This window comes from Melanotaenia boesemani, chromosome 10 (genome assembly GCF_017639745.1).
Source record: "Melanotaenia boesemani isolate fMelBoe1 chromosome 10, fMelBoe1.pri, whole genome shotgun sequence".
NCBI classification, from domain to species: domain Eukaryota; kingdom Metazoa; phylum Chordata; class Actinopteri; order Atheriniformes; family Melanotaeniidae; genus Melanotaenia; species Melanotaenia boesemani.
This window is the reverse complement of record NC_055691.1, coordinates 18,016,831-18,037,600: the sequence shown is the minus strand read 5'-3', so window position 1 is coordinate 18,037,600 and position 20,770 is coordinate 18,016,831. Positions and strand designations below refer to the sequence as shown.

General features: G+C 38.7%; 2 protein-coding genes across 4 annotated transcripts; one reads left to right on the top strand and one right to left on the bottom strand.

The window, feature by feature from the left end:
* Nucleotides 1-468: 468 nt before the first annotated feature.
* On the bottom strand, nucleotides 469-10,824 carry snx1a (sorting nexin 1a). 2 transcript variants are annotated; one of them, XM_041997773.1, is made up of 15 exons: nucleotides 10,753-10,824; nucleotides 7,974-8,862; nucleotides 7,345-7,484; nucleotides 7,028-7,103; nucleotides 6,829-6,872; nucleotides 6,072-6,213; nucleotides 5,889-5,967; nucleotides 5,638-5,713; nucleotides 5,329-5,442; nucleotides 4,751-4,844; nucleotides 4,269-4,474; nucleotides 4,007-4,150; nucleotides 3,809-3,889; nucleotides 3,655-3,726; nucleotides 469-3,074 (listed from the first exon to the last, which is right to left on the bottom strand). In XM_041997773.1, the coding sequence occupies exons 2-15, from the start codon at nucleotides 8,797-8,799 to the stop codon at nucleotides 3,024-3,026; spliced, it is 2,145 nt and encodes a 714-aa protein (XP_041853707.1). In that variant the 5' UTR covers nucleotides 8,800-8,862; nucleotides 10,753-10,824; the 3' UTR covers nucleotides 469-3,023. The 2 variants fall into 2 exon arrangements, with proteins under 2 accessions (XP_041853707.1, XP_041853706.1); XM_041997772.1 differs by lacking the exon at nucleotides 10,753-10,824 and adding an exon at nucleotides 10,557-10,740.
* Nucleotides 10,825-11,075: 251 nt separating this feature from the next.
* On the top strand, nucleotides 11,076-19,473 carry sv2 (synaptic vesicle glycoprotein 2). 2 transcript variants are annotated; one of them, XM_041997775.1, is made up of 13 exons: nucleotides 11,076-11,208; nucleotides 11,435-11,530; nucleotides 12,092-12,253; nucleotides 13,049-13,211; nucleotides 13,355-13,476; nucleotides 14,677-14,840; nucleotides 14,935-15,015; nucleotides 15,489-15,587; nucleotides 15,863-15,951; nucleotides 16,674-16,801; nucleotides 18,341-18,436; nucleotides 18,676-18,835; nucleotides 19,030-19,473. In XM_041997775.1, exons 1-13 carry the CDS (start codon nucleotides 11,115-11,117, stop codon nucleotides 19,235-19,237), a joined length of 1,662 nt encoding a protein of 553 aa, XP_041853709.1. In that variant the 5' UTR covers nucleotides 11,076-11,114; the 3' UTR covers nucleotides 19,238-19,473. The 2 variants fall into 2 exon arrangements, with proteins under 2 accessions (XP_041853709.1, XP_041853710.1); XM_041997776.1 differs by having other exon boundaries at nucleotides 19,004-19,473.
* The last annotated feature ends 1,297 nt before the right edge of the window (nucleotides 19,474-20,770 follow it).

Below are 20,770 nucleotides of genomic sequence, written 5' to 3'. Positions count from 1 at the left end.
AACATAGACTAAATCTACAGCAACTGTGAATATGCAGAAAAATATCTGAGGAATGTTGTTAAACACCTTGTGTCCATGCCGTAAAGAAATAAAACAGTTCTGATAGCAGAAGGGGGTCCAATCTGGTACTTGCAAGGTGGCCTAATAAAAATGACAGATGAGTATGTATAAGTTCATGACAGATGCAAAGTTTTTGGTCACTGGTGCACATCAGTAGAGACTGTGGGATGTTGCTGCAGCAACTGAAGGTTAAAATTATTGATGCCATTAACAAAGACATTTGGGTATGTATATATATATATATATATATATATATATATATATATAAATTCACTGATTTAACTCAACTGTAACATATTTTTCTTTACATTTAAAACCAGAAAGACTCAATACCACAGTGACTGAGAAAGGGACTTAAGTAGAGAAATAAGACACAAAGTTCACATCTTTGAGAAATTTCCAAGTGTAAACAGTGCAACTTTTATTGATTTTAAAAGAAATGACACTGAACGTTGCTCTGCACTTTCACAAGTGGTGACAGACTGCACACGAGGCTGCACAAATATCCATCTTTAACAATGTGATGCTGAAACAACGGTTAAAAACATGTATGCATCCATTAAGAAGGGAAAAAAGTTTGCGAGTTAAAGAATGCCTCAAGGACGAAAACCTCCATGTGTGCAAATGTGACATTAAAGCTGTAACTAGAGGGATGGCAGCTATGACGCAGGGTTTGTTACAGTTTCAAACAGGCTTAAAAGGACAACTTTGTTTCACAACATCCTCTTTTTGTTTATTATATGGCATCAAAGCTCAAGTCTGCATCATGGACACAGATCTGATGCTTTTAAACTGTTACCTATTTATGTGATATCACTGGTAGCCCTGCTTCACGATGAAACAGAAAGAAATCAATCATCTATTTGATCATTTGTGTTGTTCAAGTAAAAATCCCAAACATTCACTGGTTCACCTTCTGCTGGTTTGTACTCTTATCAACGTAAATGAAAGAAGCCATGTGGATACTTCATGTAAACAAAGATCGATGTTCCTCTTAGAGGTCTAACAAATGTGTTAAATGAATTTTCTTCCTCCTAACATTCTTAAACTCAACTGTGGAAGAATCTGAAGCCAACAGCTGTTTACATCTGGGATCTTACTCTTCAAGGTGTGTCACATTTCCTGTCCTTTATGTTTAGGGTTAAATTCAGAAACTGCTTCTACTACAGCGTGCACAGGTGCAAACCATTTGAAATAAAATGACATGCAAAAATGAAAGAAACTGACTACAGATTTGTAGCTTCTGACTGGCATTTGGGGAAAAAAGTAAAGGCTGATTTCACTGCTTTTGTGTGTGTTTTTTATGCAACTATATCACCTTAGACCAGATCCAGATTAAAAAACAGACAAAAACTGACCAAATGTGGACTAATTCATCCCTTAGACAGCGAAGAAACCTTCAATCCTCTTCTGAAAACATGAAATGTTTGTTTTAAAGACTACATTTTTCTTTAATTATTATTATTATTATTATGAAACTTAACCCCAAAATCATGAACTGTGTTTCTGAATCCAGGTTTTCTATCTGCATCTGGTCTACGATCTGGTCCATGTGCCAAAGAACAGTGAAATGCAGCTGTCCTGTCTCTGCATTCAGCAGCATCTTACAGACCCCACGTTGGCATCGGTAGCTTCTTGTAAAGACGACTCAGAACTGCAAAAAACACTGAACAACATGGGCCAAAACCTTTTCACTACCAGAAGTGAAAAAAAAGGGTCACTATTAAACATTATCTTCAGACTTTTAGACCGATCACCTCTTTGGGAGACAAATGCACATTTAAAGCAAGTTAGCTGCAGCTCCATTATTCTTACATGTCGCTGCAAACCACACTTCCAGAACAGACTAAATCGGGCTGCTTTCAACTCATAACTACAGCATAAAGCTGAGACTTGTACTCGCTTGAATTGGTTAATCCACACATGTCAGCATTTACTATATTTTTCCTCAGTTGCTGCAGACAGTAGAGCTGAAAGCGCTCACTGACAGACTGCACGGCATTAATTACAGAATAATGCAATTTTGAAAAATGAAAATACAGGTTCTGACATGATTTCCTGTTTAACTGTGAAGTAGATTTTCATACAAGGCCGCCTAATTGTAGGAAGAGCAGATTTAGGCAAGAAAGAGCTTTAAAAGTGAAAACAACCATGGTACATGATCTCAGCGTGGCTGATGGACTCATATCAAAAGCCTCTGTGCTGCACAAGCCTGTCTGTTTCTCCCAAACACCGTCTTAAAGGCACAGACAAAAACTTTGCATGACGACTGAAAGCCCATCAAAAACATTAACTCTGCATACATGCCCCAAAATGCCACCTTTGACTCCTGGAAATCCCTCTAATGCCCCTTATCAAGGTGAACACCCATCCCCCTCAACACTACTTTAATTCTGAATAAAATGGGAAAAAAAAAAAGAGTGAAACCAGCTTGTAGAAGTGCTCAAAAATGTTTTTAACTGCTATTTTAATCCCTTTGACTCAATAATGATAAGAAAAAGTGAGACTCTTGGTCACCTTCCTCATCTGGGTCCCTGGAAACATCTACTGAGAGCAGCTGTGTCATAAACAACCAACCGACGCTGATGTGAGGAACTCCTGATCACACAAGGGAGAAAATCCTGAGAGTATCGACTCATTTCCCCTCTCTTGTGAAAATTAAGGGACTTATTCACCTACACTTTTCTTCTTTTAATTTGTCCACATCTTTGTATATGCAAACTCTTCTTACTCTAATAAGAACATATCTGTGAAAGTTAAATGAAAATATACAATTATTGATACAATAGAATACAGAGCTATATGTTAAAGGTGATTACAAAAACAACAACAAAAAAAAAAAAGAGGTTGATTGTATCTCCCTTTTCAATGCACACATTTTCCTTGGTTTAAAGGCAAAAGAGGTAAAGTGTTTAAGAAGAAGGCAGCCTGTTTTGTCATCCAGAGGGCTGGTGCTCGAGGAATTAGGCGATTGCTTTTGCTTCTGGTAAGAAAGCCTCCCAGTACTTTATCAGCTGGAGAGAGAGAAGAGAAAAAAAAAGAAAATCAGGTGGGATTGGATGAGAAATAAACAGAATATTAAATGAGTCAGGAAAAGTCGCACATAAACAAAAAAAAAAAACAAAAAAAAAAAAACCCTGATCTTAATTAAGACCTTTGAATATTTTATACACAAGGTGCTATGTGGAGAGTCCAGAGCAAATAACTGCTTCCATTAGGGGACGGGGCAGAGGGGCAGAGTTCTGGAGACCAGTTACTACAGTAAAACTCCAGTCAGCGCTGCAGAGCACAGCTGTTGTTTAAAACAGTTTCTAAAAACTACACTGGTGATATTAAGAGATCCATCTGCTGACAACAGCAGCACTGGAGCAACTCTGGTCAAAAAGCACATCTATGTCTTATTTGTTATATTTGTAAAACATTTCATTCCATTTTAAATTTATTTTTTCCACTGTTCCACCTTTTTCTCAAAGGCGGCTGTGGGACTCTGGGGATTTAGACATTTCTAAACATTTTTTCCTTGGACTCTTGACTGGTTTGCCAAACAGTAACTGTGCAACTGTTGCGTATCCATGTTTGACTCGAGACACTCACCTGTTGCTGAGACTGAAGCAAACACTCCAAGTACTTGATTATCTGTCTTTTGAAATTCTTAGTCTTTTCTTTCTGTAAGAGATATTTTTTTAAAAAAAAGGTTCATTTTCAGCTCTTAAGCAACTTCTGATGCAACAAGGATGAAGATCAGTACCTCAAAACGGACGACCTCCTTGCGCACAGTTGCAGAAACCCTGTCAAATTCTCTCTCATACTGAGTCACTTTGGTCTCCCACTGAAAAGAGAAGTGGAAGAAGAAACATGTTTACAGTAAAATCAAGCGATGGCACAAAGAAGAAATTAATCTCATTGAAAACAGTTCTCATAGTGTTGTTTTTGGCCTGTGCTGTACCTCAGCAATCTCCTCCTTGGCCAGCTGCAGCTTATCCGGCTTGTTGGCCCAAAGCAGCTTGGCCTCGGTCTCCCTCTTCTTCTGCAGCATAGACTGAGCATCCTGCCAGCGCTGCCACGCCTTCATCCGGTGATCAAAAGACCCCTGCAGGCCCCACAGTTATGTTCATGTTTATATTTGCCTACTAGTTTCACAGCCTGCAGCTGTAACTTATTTTTCCAGAACAGCAGCAAACAGGTACTTTGCTTAACAAATTGCGTACCCTGACGGCTCCCAGCAGGCGGATGTAATCTGCTATCAGTTCTGCAAAGCTGAAGGTGTCATTTGCAGCCTGGTCCTGGTGTAACTGCTCCATCTTGTCCTCCACCTCTGCCAGCTGGGAGAGAGCGCGGGACAGAGCTGTGTTGTCCTCTGCGCTGCCCAGCATGGCGGCGCTTTTGGCAAAGCTCGCTGTGTTCAGAGACAACTCTGGAAGAAGAACAAAAATGATGTTGATACAATCGAAAAAACATTTAAATAGATATTAAATTTTGTAGAAGGGTAGGAATTCAAATTTCACACCTTTTTTTTAACAATATTCTTAAATGAAGGTGTGATTTTTGGCTTTTGAATTATCCAATGAGGAGAATCAATGACCAATTATCAGAAATAAAATCTTAATAATGAATCAAAATGATCAAATATAACCACAATCAGCTGATAGTGAAGAAGTGTTACGTGACAACAGAAGAGAGAAGAATGAACCTTTTCTGTGAACGACCAGAGATTCGACCAGCGCATGGAGCTTCCTGAACTGCTGGTCAGCAGACTCCACCTCCTGCAGCTTCTCCTCGAACCACTGCAGCAAAAACACACTGTGAGTAAGGCACAAACATCAAAGTGGGTTTTAAATCCCACCGATGTGTCTGAGAAACAAAACACAAGATTCCATTGCAAACAGCCTTTTAGTTACCTTCACCAAAACATCTCACATATACAGTTTCAGTCTGTGAAATAAAGAATGGAAGCTGGGTTAAAGGCTGCTTTGCAACACTTCAACTGGATCACTGATCAACTCAAGATCAGTATTAATTCAGATTTTTATGAATTACTAATAGAAAAATCTAAGTTATGAACCCCATAAACAACTCAGCACAGGTAAATATTCATTTCCAAGACAGCTTCAAACATTGTCAATAATATTAGTAAAACCCGAGTTTTACAAAGTTGCACAGAGAAAGAAATCAATACAAGGCATAAACAATATGAAACTAAGTTTTGCTTCACACTTTATTTTTATTAAACTTTGTGCTTTTAACTAAACTGGGGAAAGAAGAACTCACCACATCTGACTCGTTCATCTTGATGGTCATTTTACTGACAGCATCCGTCGCCTTGTTGATCATTTTGAGGAAGCCGGCGCCGCTCAGAGCCTGGGTGCTCACTGCTCTGGGCAACTGAAGACACGTATGACAACATCATCAGATCACACTCCAAAAGAAAAAACAAACAAACTAAACCAAACATGGAGTAACACCTTAAAAACACAGAGGGATTATTTGAAGACTAAAAGCATCATCTGAACGGGAAAGTTGCAGTCACAGTAACTCAGGCAAAAAAAAGAAAAAAGAAACTAAATAAATGTGGCTTACCTCCTCTTTCTCTAGAAACTCTCTGACATCAGGGTCTTGGAGAAGCGACGGATGATTCACCACCCTCTGGAGATATCTGTGAAAACATAAAAAAAAGAATTAAATCTTCCTTCTCATACACAAGTTTCAACATTTTAGTTGGACTTTTATAGGGATTGAAACACCAGATTTTATAAACACACTTAGTTGTTTTTCCCAAACCTGTAGATGTGCCACAATCTTTATCCATTCACTGGTTCTCCTTCTCTTACCTCTCCAAAGCACCTCTTCTTCTCTCCACAAAGTCTGCAGATGAGGAATCTTCCTTTCCCACCTTCACCTTTGTCATCCCTGTGTAGGACAACTTTTATTCTCACGGCTGATTGCAAAAGCTCACATTTTACAAATGTAAACAAAAATAAATAGGAGATGAGAGGAGAGCTGGTCAGCTTTACCCAGGATGCTTTTCTCTGGGGGCGGAGGCACAATTAATCCATTTGGTCCATGTTTTTCAGAAAGCTTCTCATAGAGGCCCAGGAAGTCGCTGAAGCGTCGCCTCACTGTAAACGTCTTATTGCGAAACATGGACAGTGTGGTCTGAAAAAGGCAGATTTATATGTTGATATGAAGATAAACTTCATCGTTTTCATGTACCAAAACTTCTTCTCTCCGACACTGAATTTTGTCAGCTAATTAGCAGCAGAGATCACATTTCTCTAATATTAGCTTCTTTATTTTAATTGGGTTCTAAGAGCAAAATGGCAGGTAGAGCCTTCAGTTATCAGGCCTCTCTGTGGAACCAGGTCCCAGTCTCTGCTTCAGGCTTCAAACTTTCTTTTTTGGTAAAAGCTTCTTCTTAGGACTGGCTTGGTGACCCTTAGGCATCATTTTATTTAAGTCGTAATTAAGGTTTATGAACCATTGAACTGGGCACCTTCTCTGGCTTAGAGTTACAATTCTGCCCTCTCCACCCCCAACCAGTCCAGGGAGATGGCCACCCTTCATGATAGGTTTTGCTGGAGGTTTTGACTGCCTGTTTCTCTACTGTCACCCCCGACCCCACACATGTTCAGGATGGGGGAGTGAATTGAAGAGAAGATTTCATGCAAACTGTTGTCTTCCTTATCAAAGTATTTTTTTAAAGAAAGTTTGCTTTTAATTAAAAAAAGAACACCAGGTTGAGTAAAATGATGTATACTGGTGGGTGTTTACCTGTGTGGATACTTTATAGGCCATGTAGGCATTCATACCGTCACCTGGAAAACAGAAAAGAAAATCAAATACTTCCTCAGACTTTACTAAATATCTTCTGTGTTCTTGATGTTTACAACCAATGCCAAAAAAATAAATAAAAATAAAAAAATCCAGAAACTAGCTTTTATTTTAATTAGCAACAGAATAAAAGCTTCACCTATTTTTTCAGGGTCTTTCACTGAGACAGAGATGTCAAATGTATCATCCAGTTCCTCTTCTTCCTCTTCTTCCAACTGAAACAAATATTAAACAGGAAGTGAAAACTGGTGCATTTGATTCATTGAATTCTCAACCAGCGCCACCAATCATGATCAGAGATGGCAAATGGAGCCCCTTGAAAACGAGATGTTGCATCTCAAGAGGTTTTTTCATTAAATAAATTTCAAATTTCAAATCCCTGGAATCCTGGATGCAGCTTGTTGTAGTCCCATTAAGAATTTCCCTCTGGCTGTGTGTAGGTGTCTGTGTTTATACCTCTTCCAAGGCAGCAGACTGTGGCTTGGCCAGGCTGGCAGCTGCTGAGAGGGCGGCGGGGGCAGAAGCAGACGGTTTGGCCGCCGCCTCCTTCTTTCTGTCGTTTCGCGGACTGTCGAGGGAAAGCTCCACAGTGGCTTCTGTTTGACAGAAAAAGAAAAAATGACTAAGGCGATAATGTGTAATGAAACATCCAGTTTTTATTTTATATGGTGGCTTGTCCTTGGCTCAACTCAAGGTTTTATTGCTACTGTTATTCATCAGTGTTTATGTCTTCTACCCTTACAGACAGCCATATTCACAGGGGATAAAAACTTTGGCAAACTGGGAGGAACACAAACAGGAAATTTAATTGTAAAACAGCTCTAATAAATCTCCTCCTAAAGCAAAATTGAAATATCTTGAGCAAACATATCCAATAAAACTCATAACACCTGAGTGTTTAAGCTAATCTTTCTAAAGCTCCTTTATAATCATGTCGTAGCTCTTTTTTAAACAATCCAAACTTTACTGGGTGCAGAGACCAATTCTTAACATGAACCTGTGATAATAAAAATACTCCAATGGATGAGGTCAAATACTGTGAGTAAAGAGAAAATTTAACTACAAAATAAAAGTGGTTTAACTACCAGCAAATATGTCTGCCTCCTCTTCAGATTGGACTCCGTTAGTCTTGGAGTTGACAGTGCTGGTGTTTCTGAAACTTGGCACAGTGTTGACGGCTTCCTCGGTGAAGATGTCCGCCGTTTCTGTGGGGTTACCATCTTGCAGAGGCCCCCTTGTAGAAACAGCAGCAGCAGCTTTGGATGTGGCAGATTTCTCCTTTGGCTCTTTACTGGTGCTTTTCTTTGCAATGGCTCCCAGCGGCTCACCGAACAGATCCTCGTCAGCTTCACCGAAGAGGCTTTTCTGAGGCTGCTTAGCAGATTTAGTTTGCTGTGGTCCCATGAAAATATCACTCCCGTCATCCTCAAACAGGTCGAGCACCGCCCCGCTGGGTTTTTTGGCATCAGCGGCGATGGATGGAGCATCACTGAGGAGGTCGACCAGAGGGTTGGCGATTTTATCACTGACGGGCGGCTGTTGTGTGTCACCGGCTAACAAGCCTGCGCTGAGGTCAATGATCGGAGCAGTGGAAGCCGTTTTCTGTTCAGCATCACTTCCTGTTTTCTCATTAGCAGGTGGATCAGTAACATCGCTGGTGACTTCAGCTTTATCAATTTCTGCTTCTACAGCAACATCTTCCTCTCTTTGAGCTTCAGTTTCACTTTGCAGAATGTCAACAAAATCATCCAAGGGCTCATCTAAAGGGATTTCAGTCGCTACGGCACTTTCAGCGGTGACAGTTACGTTGTTCGTCAGATCTTCAAAATCTTCAGATGGCTCGCCCACAAACTCATCCGCTGCTTTGATTTCCGTTTGGCTGCTGAGAGGCTCAACTAAAAGACCACTCATGATGTCACTGGATCGACTGGCAGGTGTTTCTGTAGTGTCCTTTTTGGTAAGAGGAGTATTGCTCTGGAGAAAAGAAGGGGTAGAATTATTATACATTTATTTCCATTCAGAATGTGTTATCTGAATATAGAACTACAATAATTTAATTAATTTAATTAAGTGGAACATATTCTACGTTACATGCATCTAGCTTTATGCTGTCAGGAGTTAAGTAGATTAAAAATAGTCAAACACATTATGATTTTAAAAAGGTCTTTGGTTACTTTTTGCAGGATATTTGTCCTCAAATGGGTGTTATTATTTAGCTGAATTTTAGCCAAACCTCTGAAGGGAACCCTTACAAGAACCACTTCATGTGGGATAAGGGTTAGGGACAAGATAAGGGCTAGGAACAAAATGTTCCACATATTTTCAGGCTACCAATCGGAAATACTCTTTAAACTCAATGAGTAAGGACTTTTTGAGGAAAGAACAACAAAAGGAAATCAAGAACATTTGGTCATGCTTGGAAATAGGTTCATCAGAGAATAGTTCATAAACATGTAGTTGGCAAGGGTGCACTCAAAGAAACGCAACAGTTCTGACTTAAATCCTAGTTTTTATATGGTTGAAATATTTAGGTTTTGTTGAGACCTGATTGAGAAGCTGCAGCTTTTGATGCCATCTCAGAAAAAGAAAACATTTAAAATATTTCTCATCTGTAGCAAACACGTTTTTTTTAAAGAGAGAAATTGGGATGCGATGTGCTGTCGCAGGTTTTAAGTGTAGTTGCTGATTATGTTGAGCAACACTAAAATAAATATTCTATTAAAACAATTCATTCTGAATAATAAAAGCAGCTTAATGATTGGACTTTTTTGCATGGAGAGGACTCAGCATAGGTCAGCCATGTTAACTGTAACATCTGTAAATGCTGACTAATGTCCTCTTTGCATCAGAGAGTCAGGCTCTAAAAAATCAAGAGGCAGCAACTTTCCAAACTCTCCTGTGAACTTTGACTGTGCGAAAACATCCGGGTTCTGACCACGTGACCACAGCGTACTCACATGACAGGAGGCTGCCTGAGCCAGCTTGTAAATCCTCATTGGGGGAAAAAAAAGAGGCTGAATTTCAATATTAACCCACTAATAAAAATGCAAATATTACAAATTATTTCCAAACTATGTCAACTTTAAAGCCAGAAAGCCAAACCATAAAAAGCTCATTACACAGCTGCTGCCTTTACTCGTACATGGCCTGAGGGGTGTCTAAAGATCCTAATTCATATTTGGTGGGAGTGGAGGATGCACTCTGCACAGAAAACACCCCCATATTAACCAAAACGGAAAGTTTGGATATGACCTGGTTTGGAAACCTCATTACTGCGAGTGTGGTTGCACAATACAATTTCCAGGAAGACTTTAACTAGGGCGTTTGCAGTGCTGAAACACTAAAAAACGCTGATTTGGGGGGCAGTCAAGTGACAGCGTGGAAATAGTACAGTTTGTGCATTTAAAAACTACACTGGTAATCTAAGTGACAGTAAAAAAAATGCTACAAGTCTTACATACCAAATATAGTTTGTGCCAGCAGTGTTTGCTAATGTTTTCAGTGCTATTAAACTTCATAAATATTTGTCAACACCTCTCAAAACTTTTACACAAAGTGCCAACTAGCCAACTAGCAGTTACCCTGCTGTGCAGTGAGTTGATATCAATTAGCGAAATCAGAGGCGGGATAGCTAGCTTGGAATTAGCCTAAACTCCATTGACACATACTGCACTTATAAAAAGGTCCTCCCCGTCGTCTTCATCACTGTCTCGGCCTCCGACTTCTTCAGACTCCAGCATATCTTGGTCCTCTGAATCGGGGAAAGGAGGAGGACTACGCTCTGAACTGGTCGCCATCTTCGGTCCTTTTTTTTTTTAAGAAAAAAAGCACACACACGCACACACAACGGGAGGTAAATGTTACCTCCTCTGCTCTGCGCTCACACTCGCACAGACAGACGTGTCTCCTTGAGTTAGCTGCTAACGTTGCCCCCGCTGAGGCCAAAGCACCGTGACACGCTGTGGTGGTAATTCACCTCGACGTTGCTAAAGTAAACCAAATAGACCAGCAGGGGAGAGACGCCGCTCGGGACGTGCAAGCTACTGCTGTCCTTTTACTTCCTGGTCCTCCTTCTTCTTGGCAGGTTAGCTTCGACGTTAGCTAGCTGACAGGCTTGGCAGTCATGCGACCGATGCAGCGGTAGTTGTGAGGTAGCGGTCCAATTGAAGTTAGCTAACCTGCCCACAGCTCAGTGTCCATATTAGAGACATCCGACTTTTAGGAGAATGTCCCGTCACATGCACACCGGAGATGTGGAGGTGAGGCAGCCTCTTCTCACCAGAGATCACCTGGATCCGAGCGTGCTGGACTCAGATGAAGGTAAACCCCTCTCCATCACTTAAGTAACTGGATTACAAAAGTGTGGTGTGTCTGCAGAAAGGACTAAACTTCCTTCCTCTACCTTTCAGAAAGAAATACTTTACTTTTCATCACAGTGATTTGACATCTCTATCCGCAACGAAAATTATGAAGAAGGATGATCCCCCCCCCAATTTCTGTTTTTGTTTTGTTTTCTTGACATGTTTTTTGTGTTGTTGTTTCTCAGGTGAAGTGATTTTTGACAGAAGGACATCAGTAATCCCGCTTGATGCTTGTGGGAACATTAAAAAACTTACTTATGAGGAAGCAGTGGAAGAAGCAGGTGATCTGAATTATTTATGTTGCTGTTCTTCATCAGAAAATAAACTTTGTTCATCCTGTTTTGTTTTCAGTATTGGAATATGTCTCATTTGTTTAAACAAAGTACTCATGTTTTATGTTTGTAAAGGTCAACGTACCAAATAAACAGTTTATATGATTTTATCTAAGATTGGCTTGGAAAATATTTGTTTCTGCAATATGTATATATTCATTTACTTATTTGTTATATATATACATATATATATACATATATAGATTGGGATAGTCTTTCATATTTTTAGATTTTTAATTATAACAATAAATTATTATTTAATAAAATAATAGTAATATACATGTATTTATGTTGGTATTTATCTATAGATTGAAATATTCCTTTTTTAGATTTTAAGATAATCTACTTATTTATTTGATTTTTTTTTTATGTAGATTTTACTGACTTCAGCTGGATGTATAATATTACAGACTCCTCATATGGGAGGAATTTTGAAGAAAAAAACAAAAACCTTCAAAGTCTCAGTGTGTCATGGATAACTTCTGTCATTGTTCTGGTTTTTGCCCTCAGGTTTTGGTTTATTCCACTGGCTGCTGCTGGTCGTGTGTGGCTGGGCCAATGCCAGCGATGCCGTGGAGATTCTTAGTGTATCCTTTCTCCTGCCGACGGCGCGCTGCGATCTGCAGCTCAGCTCCTCCAACATGGGTCTACTCACCGCCAGCATTTTCCTTGGTGAATCATTTCCACCCCAACCATCCAAAATAATCACTCATTTGTCAAATTGATTAACAGTTTCAAGCAGAAACGACAATCTCTGTAGTTTTTATCCTCTCAATCACAATTTACTGCTTTGTTTGACATACAGTATATTACAGTAATTTAAAATCTCAGCACCTCAGGTTGATGTTCTCACTAAACAAGCAAACTGAGGCTCCTTCTCATTGTGAATGACACTTTTTTCTAAACACATATGCCCCCGCCTCCCCCAAACCTCTGTTATTGTTTGAATGTCATCCTTTATTAACATACACTTTCGCTAAAATTCGGTATTTTGGAAAATTGATTTTTTTCTCTTAAACACATAATAAGGACCAGGTTATAACATTTATATCTACAACAGTGGATATTGTGTGTATATATATTCCAGATGACCACAGTTTTTGAGCCTGGTTCAGTTTTTCCCCTCCACTGTTGCCCATTGTCCTCATGCATGCTCATGATACTGAAAAGAAGGTTTTAATCCAATGGCTTCTTAAGCTAGACAGTTATATTTGTGAATTGGTATTATCTGAACACCAATAGTAATAGGTGTAACGTGTATATATAACCATTGGGCAGAGCAGGAAGTCTCAATTTGTCCTGATTTCAGCACCAAGTTAAGTTATACTTTTCTCTGACTGAGATATGAGAGTGTCTGAACTTCCTGAAAAGTTTTGCATATTTTTTAACAAGAAAATAAGTTCAAAGTGAAAAATATACTTTTAAGGACAAACTAGTGTGGTTTTACATACGGTTTCTTCTTTTTAGGAATGATGGTGGGTGGCTACATGTGGGGATATCTTGCTGACCAGAGGGGGCGTCGCCAGGTCCTGGTTGTCTCCCTAACGGTCAACGGACTGTTTGGAGGTCTGGCCAGCCTGGCCCCGTGGTTCTGGCTCTTCCTGCTGCTGCGGTTCATCAGTGGCATTGGGTTAGCAGAGGATTGTTTATTATATTTGTATATCTACATGGACTTAAACTGATCAGTGGAAGTGTGTGAGACAGCCTTATACTGCATCCTTTCTCTGCAAACATAAAGAGAGTTCAAATTTCACGTGTCATGCTCTTTTGTAGGGTTGGCGGGTCGATCCCTGTCATCTTCTCCTACTTCTCAGAGTTTATGCCTCGTTTGAAGAGAGGTGCGATGATCAGCGCCCTGGCCACCTTCTGGATGGCGGGAAATATCTTGGCTGCAGGTGGGAAGGAGAATACCAAGAAGTTGCAGGATAAAGTGGGATATAGAAAGTCTGACTTCACTGGTTCATGTGTTACTATGCTTTTCTGATGGGTTTGTTATCATACATGCAGCCTGCAGGGTGTTATCAAAGTTTAGTCATAAAGACCGCAGGTGTATTGACTCATCATAGCAGAAAAAACACAAAGCAAGTGTTAAAATGAAAAATGACTGTTTTCCATTAAAGCTCCATGTAATTATTTTTCATTCCAGGGCCCTGTGGTATCAGTTAAGTTGTTTTTGCACATGAAGGGATTTTCAGGAGAAAATGTGGGCAGTTTGGTCTGGACTTAGCATGCAGGAGCCAGGACACGATGCATGTCTGTGTCCATAATAGCAAACAGAAAGCCGCATACATGTCAGCAGATAGGACAGAGCAACTCTTTTATTAATGTGCACATGGGGAGTAAATACTCTTCTACGTTCACATGCTGTCTCATTCACAGATGTTTTGTAGATTTTACGTGTAAAATCACATCTGAAGGTCCAGTTCAAATGATGGGAATATTTATGCTTGCACATGCTTCCACCACTCTGGAACATTTCTAGATTATTTCAGGTCTCATGCATTTGTGAAAGCATCTTAAATCTCTTCACTGTATTATCCTTTCCTGCAAGGCCCCCAGCTGAACAATATTTTGCATTTTATCATCAGATTTTGCTTCATCTCTCTTTTTAGTCACAATTTGAGCATCTTATTATTTTTTACTTCATGACCCACGAACCAACTGAGGCAGAACAGCTTATTTTCTGAGCTACCAATCTGAATTCTGGAGAAATTTTCAGGTTTTCTCATATTTGTTTATTTTTTATTGTGTTTTTTTGTGTTTATTTGATGGTAAGATTCTGACAGGGGAAATGGCATGAGGCAGAGAGAGATAAACGTGCCACTGAAGTTCTACCAGGATCAGACTGGAGACATTGCAGACCACCTAATCCACTTAAATCTCAATATTTTTTGTCCAAACAAAAAAATAGACATAAAGATTTAACAGAATATAAAGCTCTTGATCACCACTAAATTCTACTGTTACTTGCCCTGAAAAATGTTGGTTTTGATGCAAAACAAACACAAGGATTTATGGAGTTAAAGAACTAAATTTCCATGCAGGATCAATTAAATAAAAGTCTAGAATAATAAAAGATGTTGCTTTGTCTGCAGGTCTGGCCTGGATGGTGATTCCCAAAACTTGGGCACATGTCTCTTTGGGAGCTCTGGACTTCCAGAGCTGGAGGGTGTTTGTGGTGCTGTGTTCAGTTCCCAGCATCACCTCAGCTCTCCTCTTCAGGCTGCTCATGCCTGAGAGCCCAAAGTTCCTCATGGAGGTATTGAAAGGGCAAACTAGTGCTTGGTTAGTGGGGTCCTTTTTTTCTGAGTCATCTTTGAGATGTTTTATTCTGTCATTTTGCCTTTTAACAGGCTGGTCGGGAGAAAGAGGCAATCCATGTCTTCAGACTGATGTTTGATCTGAACATGAAAGGAAAAGACAAAACTTTATCGGTATGCAGCATACAAGTACTACTCGTTGGCATTTAAGTGGACCTTACAGAGTATTTGATTTTTTTTAAAAAAAAGTACAATTAGAAAAAGTCCCTCAAACATTTTCCTTCTTTCTGTTATATTTTAATTACTAAAAATAAAGGAATCAGAAAGGAACAAAAAGGGAAAAAGTTATTGTTGGACCTGTGGAGGAACAAGGGTTAATGTAATTTCTTTGACACACCAAGTGTATACTTTTTATGAAACACCCCACACAAGGAAAAAAAAAATATAAAAACAAACAAATGAGACAAAAAATACAAAATCATAACACTTGACAAAGATAAAAATGATTAAGGGGAAACAAAAGAAGAAGTGGTTTGTGTAATCTCTGTAAACAGTTTGCATATGGTTTCTTCACCTTCTGTGAACATTTCCTCCTTCTCAGCATATTCATCTACTGTAAGAATGACTCATCTGGATTTCTCTTCAAGGAATTCAGCCTGTGCACAAGCTCCAAGCAAAGAGGGGAGTTGGAGGAAATCCGAGCTCAAGGTTCACAAGCAAAATGTCTCACCAGAATTTTGAAAAAGGTTTGCTTGACTCCTCCCTTTGGTGCCACTTAGATGCAGGTTTAGGCTTGAAACTTCTTTTTTTTTTTTTTTTAATTACATAATTAAAATGTAAGTATAAAAGCAAATGTTCCAGAACACTGTAAACATCATATAATTGACTTAACCTGCACATGAAATAGATAACCAACCAATGTGTGTGATTTTGGCGTTTGGGCAAATCTGCAATAAGAAAAACTCCTTTATTTGATTATTATTACTGTCGATTATAAATAATTTCCTTTGCTTCATTTCAGGGTTTTGTGCCTATCAAGCAGATGTTTGGTGGTCCTCTCAAAACCAGAAGCTTCACCCTGCTCATCATCTTCTATTGCATCTCCTTTGGGTGAGAAACACCATCCTGGTGTCTGCACTTCAGTCCCACTTAAGTTAATCTCTCTGTCCTGAAACAGGAGTTCTTCTACACGTTAGGGCTGGGCAATATATCGAGATTTTTAAATGTATCGAGACTTTATCAGATTCAAAATAGAAGGAGGGAATATTGTTTATATCAAGATAGCTTGTTCTGAGTTAAAAGCATCTTTTCTTTTGCATTTTGCAAAGCTGTATTTTTATTATGGATATTGAAAAGTATTTTTAATTTATTTTGTTTTAGGAGTATTTAATTTAATATAAAGGTACTTTAATTTCAGCCAGCTGTTTAATATGCACATGTGCTGCTGATCCATAATAAAAGTTTTTTTAGCATTGAAGGCTGTAAATTAGAGCTGCCTCTTTGGTTACTTGATAAAAAAATATATATATATCGAGATATATATCGTATATCGTGATTCTGGTAAAAAATATCGAGATATAAGATTTGGTTCATATCGCCCAGCCCTAATCTAAGTGTTAGATTGTTCTGTGATAATTCATTTTCATTAGTTGTCTGTAGTTTTAAAACAGCGAAAACAGCAGAAGAATGTTATCTTTAATAACCAGATATGTTAATTAACAGCAAAAATGCTCTGGGGTTTTTTCTTTATGACAGAAGACACTTTAGTTTGTTAATGTTTATCACTGTGACTAAAAAACACAACTACTGTCCTCCTTTCTTCTTGTGTGTAGCTACTATGGTCTGTGGATGTGGTTCCCTGAGTTATTTGCCAGAATTGAAAATGGCGGCTCGCCATGTGCCAACCTGTCCCTCCCGTCTCCACTCCACAACCAGAGCTGCTACCCAGTCAAAACTGCAGGTGGGTTTCCGGCATAATAAAAAAAATTTCTGCAAACAGAACTGGACACTGAGGTGAGAATTTAAAATGACAATTTTATTCAGCCAAGATGTCTGCACAAGGAGAAGACCCTGTAATGTTGTACAGAGCATCATTTATACACACAGATGCAGAGAATGACAACATGTCAACAGCTCGGATGAAGGTATCACATCTTCCCATTTTGTCACAGTACAGATGCTCCTGGGTGATCCAGTGAGATTGAAGGACGGAACACAGAAAAAACACTAATGATTGTCACACTTTTAAATGGCATGCTTCTTATTTATATATTAATATTTATTTCAACACAACCTGCTTTTGCGCTTTTTTCAGATTAGATTACCATCTGGAAAATTTTCCTTTAACAGTACTGTTTAAAAACAAAGATCGAAATGGTTGTTAAACCCAAAGAAATCTTTGATATTGAAATAAGACGTGTTTACTGATTAAAACTCCTTCATGACTCTGCATTGAAATTAGCCCAGGAGGATGGTGAAGGGATGATCAAGACAAATTATACACATACTGGTCACTTTATGAGGTACACCCATTCAATTGCTTCTTAACACAAATAATCAGCCAACAATTCACACAGACTCACCAAATCTGTTCAATAGAAGATTAGAAAAACGTAGATTCTTGAATCTACAGCTGCAACTTTCAGATGGTACGGTCACAAGTTGGCGACATACTGCCATGTTGATATGGATCTCGACTTCTTCATTCATCTAATCACATTGCAGCATTTATGCAAAAAGCTCATAGATAAATCAGTGTTTACAATATGGCCCCATGATTAACTGTTGGGAAAGAAAGTCACATCACCAGTGTTTTATAATTAGCTTGTTTTCCATATCCTAACCAGTTGGATTGCAAATGCAATTATTTCCAATTTTTTCTGGCTGAAATGAGGGAAAGTGAAACAGCATCTATGACTGTACATCCCTGCAACAGTTTAACAAAGTCTGGCTGATGCATCTAAAAATGATCTGCATAAGAGACGTTAAACTTTAAAAAAAAAAAAATGAAATTATTGGTGGAAGCATCAGTTTTAGAAGCGTAAATTCAAGTTTGTGACCATGTTGATGGTGTGTAAAGTAATCAGGTATATTCCAACATACACACAGTGAGTGCTGCTAACTAGCAAACACATTACTGCACATCAGCATGGATCATGTTGCTCTGATCTGACCTTTAATTCCTTTATTATTCTGTGTGGGTGTTAAAAGGCTGATCTAGTTAAACTGTTATTTAAAACAGGAGTTGTACCTTCAGATGCGCCTTTTTTTTTCTTTTTTCTTTAAATATTTTGCAAATAGGACAACAAGCCTTGAGTATCAGATACTACTATAAGACAAGTTCCATGTGACTCTGCAGAGGCCAAAACCATCACCAACTAATCCAGAGCCTCTGATTTATAGATCTGAAAGTTGAGTTTTTTTCAGTTAACTTTAGTTATTTAATCAACATTAAATTACAAAATTACATCCTTACCTTCTTGTGTCTCTCACTCCACAGTGTACATCGAAGGCTTCGTCATCGCCGCGTCGAACCTACCAGGCAACATCTTCACCATCCTCATGATGGACAGCACAGGAGGAAAGGCACTGCTTTGTGAGTCTTCCTCCCATGCAGCATCATTTACCGTCTCCAATTTCATTTCAAGCATTGTTTTGCTTTTGCAGCCTTTCTCTGAGCTCTACTTTTCATTCAGTCATGAACATTTGCAGTGGAGTAATCACTCTCTGCTTTTTAATAAATGACTGTTTCATTCCTTCATATTAAAATAAGTAATAATGAATCATGAACAAATGCTGGAAAACATTCGTCACCTTGTTTGTTGTGTCCTCCAGCCGGCAGTCTGATGGTGTCCAGTTTGAGCGTCTTCCTTATCTACATGGTTCAGACCAAAACTCAGAGTCTGGGCCTGTCCTGCGTCTTCAGCGGGGTTTCTGTGATCGCCTGGAACGCCCTGGATGTGGTGGGGACTGAGCTCTATCCGACCCAGCTACGGTAACTCCTCTCAAAACTTAGTTACATTATATAAATTGCATTAAGTAAAACAATTTCAGTTTAGAAGTCTTTTCCTAATTAACCAAAATGTATCTTTAAAATGAGTAAAATAGGTCTCTGCAACCACATGAGCTCACACAGCTTCATCTCCGGCTTGTTTTCTTTCAGGTCTTCTGCTCTTGGTTTCTTCACAGGAGTGGGGCGAGTGGCAGCTATCATGGGAAACATCGCCTTTGGAAAGTTGGTAGACACAAACTGTGCCATTCCCATCCTGGTGGTGTCAGCCCTGCTGCTGACCGGAGGACTGGTGGCTCTTCTGCTCCCACAAACCAGACAGGCAGAGCTCACTTAATTACTCATATTTATTTTAGACAAAGAAGCCAATCAAAAAACGTGATCTAGACATCCTCGTGGAAGCAGGTTGGGGGGGTCTGCCACCTTTAAAGTTCTCAGAACCTTTACATTTGTAACATTTCAAGTATTTTCTGCCATCTCTCTGTGCCTTATGCTGCCTCATTTAAAATGCCAATGAGCAAAAATGGTAAAAAAAAGTAATAATAATAAAAAAAAAAAAGTCATTTTGATCTCTATGCCTTCCAAGAAGTTTGAGACAGGAAGTCAGAGACAGATGTGCAAGTCAGCTATGTGAAGTGAAGGATTGAAATATTTGTCAAGAAAACTTTAAAAAGTTTCAACTTGGCAAAAATTATTATTGAAGTTTTCTTAAGTTATTTGATTTTTGTTTTTGCCACAGAAAAGCATCATGAGAGATGTGATGATGTGCCATGTCTGATGTTTTATTAAAATATGGCAAGAAAAAAAAAACAGCTCATGTGCATCACTTTACAAAGATCATGTTTTACACTATTATTTCAGCCTAAAGAGCTTTTTTTTATTATTGTTTTTAAGACTCAGACTAGCAAAGCTCTTCTAATTGACACTAATGTCAATTTAAACACAGAATTAAATGTTTGTTTTTACATAGCTGATTTTTTTTTAAGAAGTGCTGATTCTGTACACTTAAGTTGAAGATTTTAGATTTACTGTCATTTTGCTGCACAAACTGGATCACACACGTTTGGTTCATTCCAGTGTAAAACCAAAGATACACATTTTCGTTTACAATCATTTTAACTTGAAAACCCTAATGGAATTTTAATCCCGTCATGTTTTTATAAAGTGTTTTCTTTAAATAAAAAATCTGGTTGATCAGAGTGTTTTCTGTGTCAGATCACCTGCACTCACTGAGCTTTTACTCAACACTGATGCACAAAGATTTGGTTCCTGTTCCGGAGTTAAAGTCCCAAGAAAACATAAAAATACTTCAGTGCAAAATAAACTTAACTGAGGTACAAATGTAATATCAACTAAATGTGCCATTATGGTGTTTTTATTTTGATTATGAAAGCTGGAGACCTGTTTTTAGCATTTGACACATAACCAAATAAATAAAGGGGTGACAGCATTGATTAAATGTCCTTCTGAACTCTGAACCTGCAGCTGATGGAAAAATCAGGACAAATAAAGTTTGGCTTAAAATGTGTCTATTGATCCCTTCTTGTTAATGTCTGGCTAAACAGCTGCTAAAACTCTGATTTAAAGGTGCAATGTGTAACTAAGTCAAAGGTTAATAACAGAAAAATGTTAGTATATAATTTAAAGCTTTTTCTATTAGTATTGAATCACTTCCCTAAAATAGTTTTATTCTCTTAGAATACACTATAACTACTTGTTGTGGGTCCAAACACATGACAACTACCATAATTGTGCAACCATTTTTATTATAGTGTCTCTGAATGGAGAATGGTATGTGAAGTGAGAAACCTTTGAGCTTTAGGTACTACAGCAGCTTCTGCACATGTGGGTCAACAAGGTAAAAGACTGTTAAAATGGCAATCAAATTTAAATAATCAAATTTGAAGCAATTATGAGGCA

Excerpts from the sequence above, each read along its gene's own strand:
- snx1a (XM_041997772.1), bottom strand. The coding sequence starts at position 10,685 with ATGGCGACCAGTTCAGAGCGTAGTCCTCCTCCTTTCCCCGATTCAGAG. Across the intron at positions 7,485-7,973 it reads GGAGGCAGACATATTTGCTG|AAGCCACTGTGGAGCTTTCC; the intron begins GTAGTTAAACCA and ends TCTGTCAAACAG. Across the intron at positions 4,475-4,750 it reads TCTGGTCGTTCACAGAAAAG|AGTTGTCTCTGAACACAGCG; the intron begins GTTCATTCTTCT and ends TTCTTCTTCCAG.
- sv2 (XM_041997775.1), top strand. The coding sequence starts at position 11,115 with ATGTCCCGTCACATGCACACCGGAGATGTGGAGGTGAGGCAGCCTCTT. Across the intron at positions 13,212-13,354 it reads CGGTTCATCAGTGGCATTGG|GGTTGGCGGGTCGATCCCTG; the intron begins GTTAGCAGAGGA and ends GCTCTTTTGTAG. Across the intron at positions 13,477-14,676 it reads GGGAAATATCTTGGCTGCAG|GTCTGGCCTGGATGGTGATT; the intron begins GTGGGAAGGAGA and ends CTTTGTCTGCAG.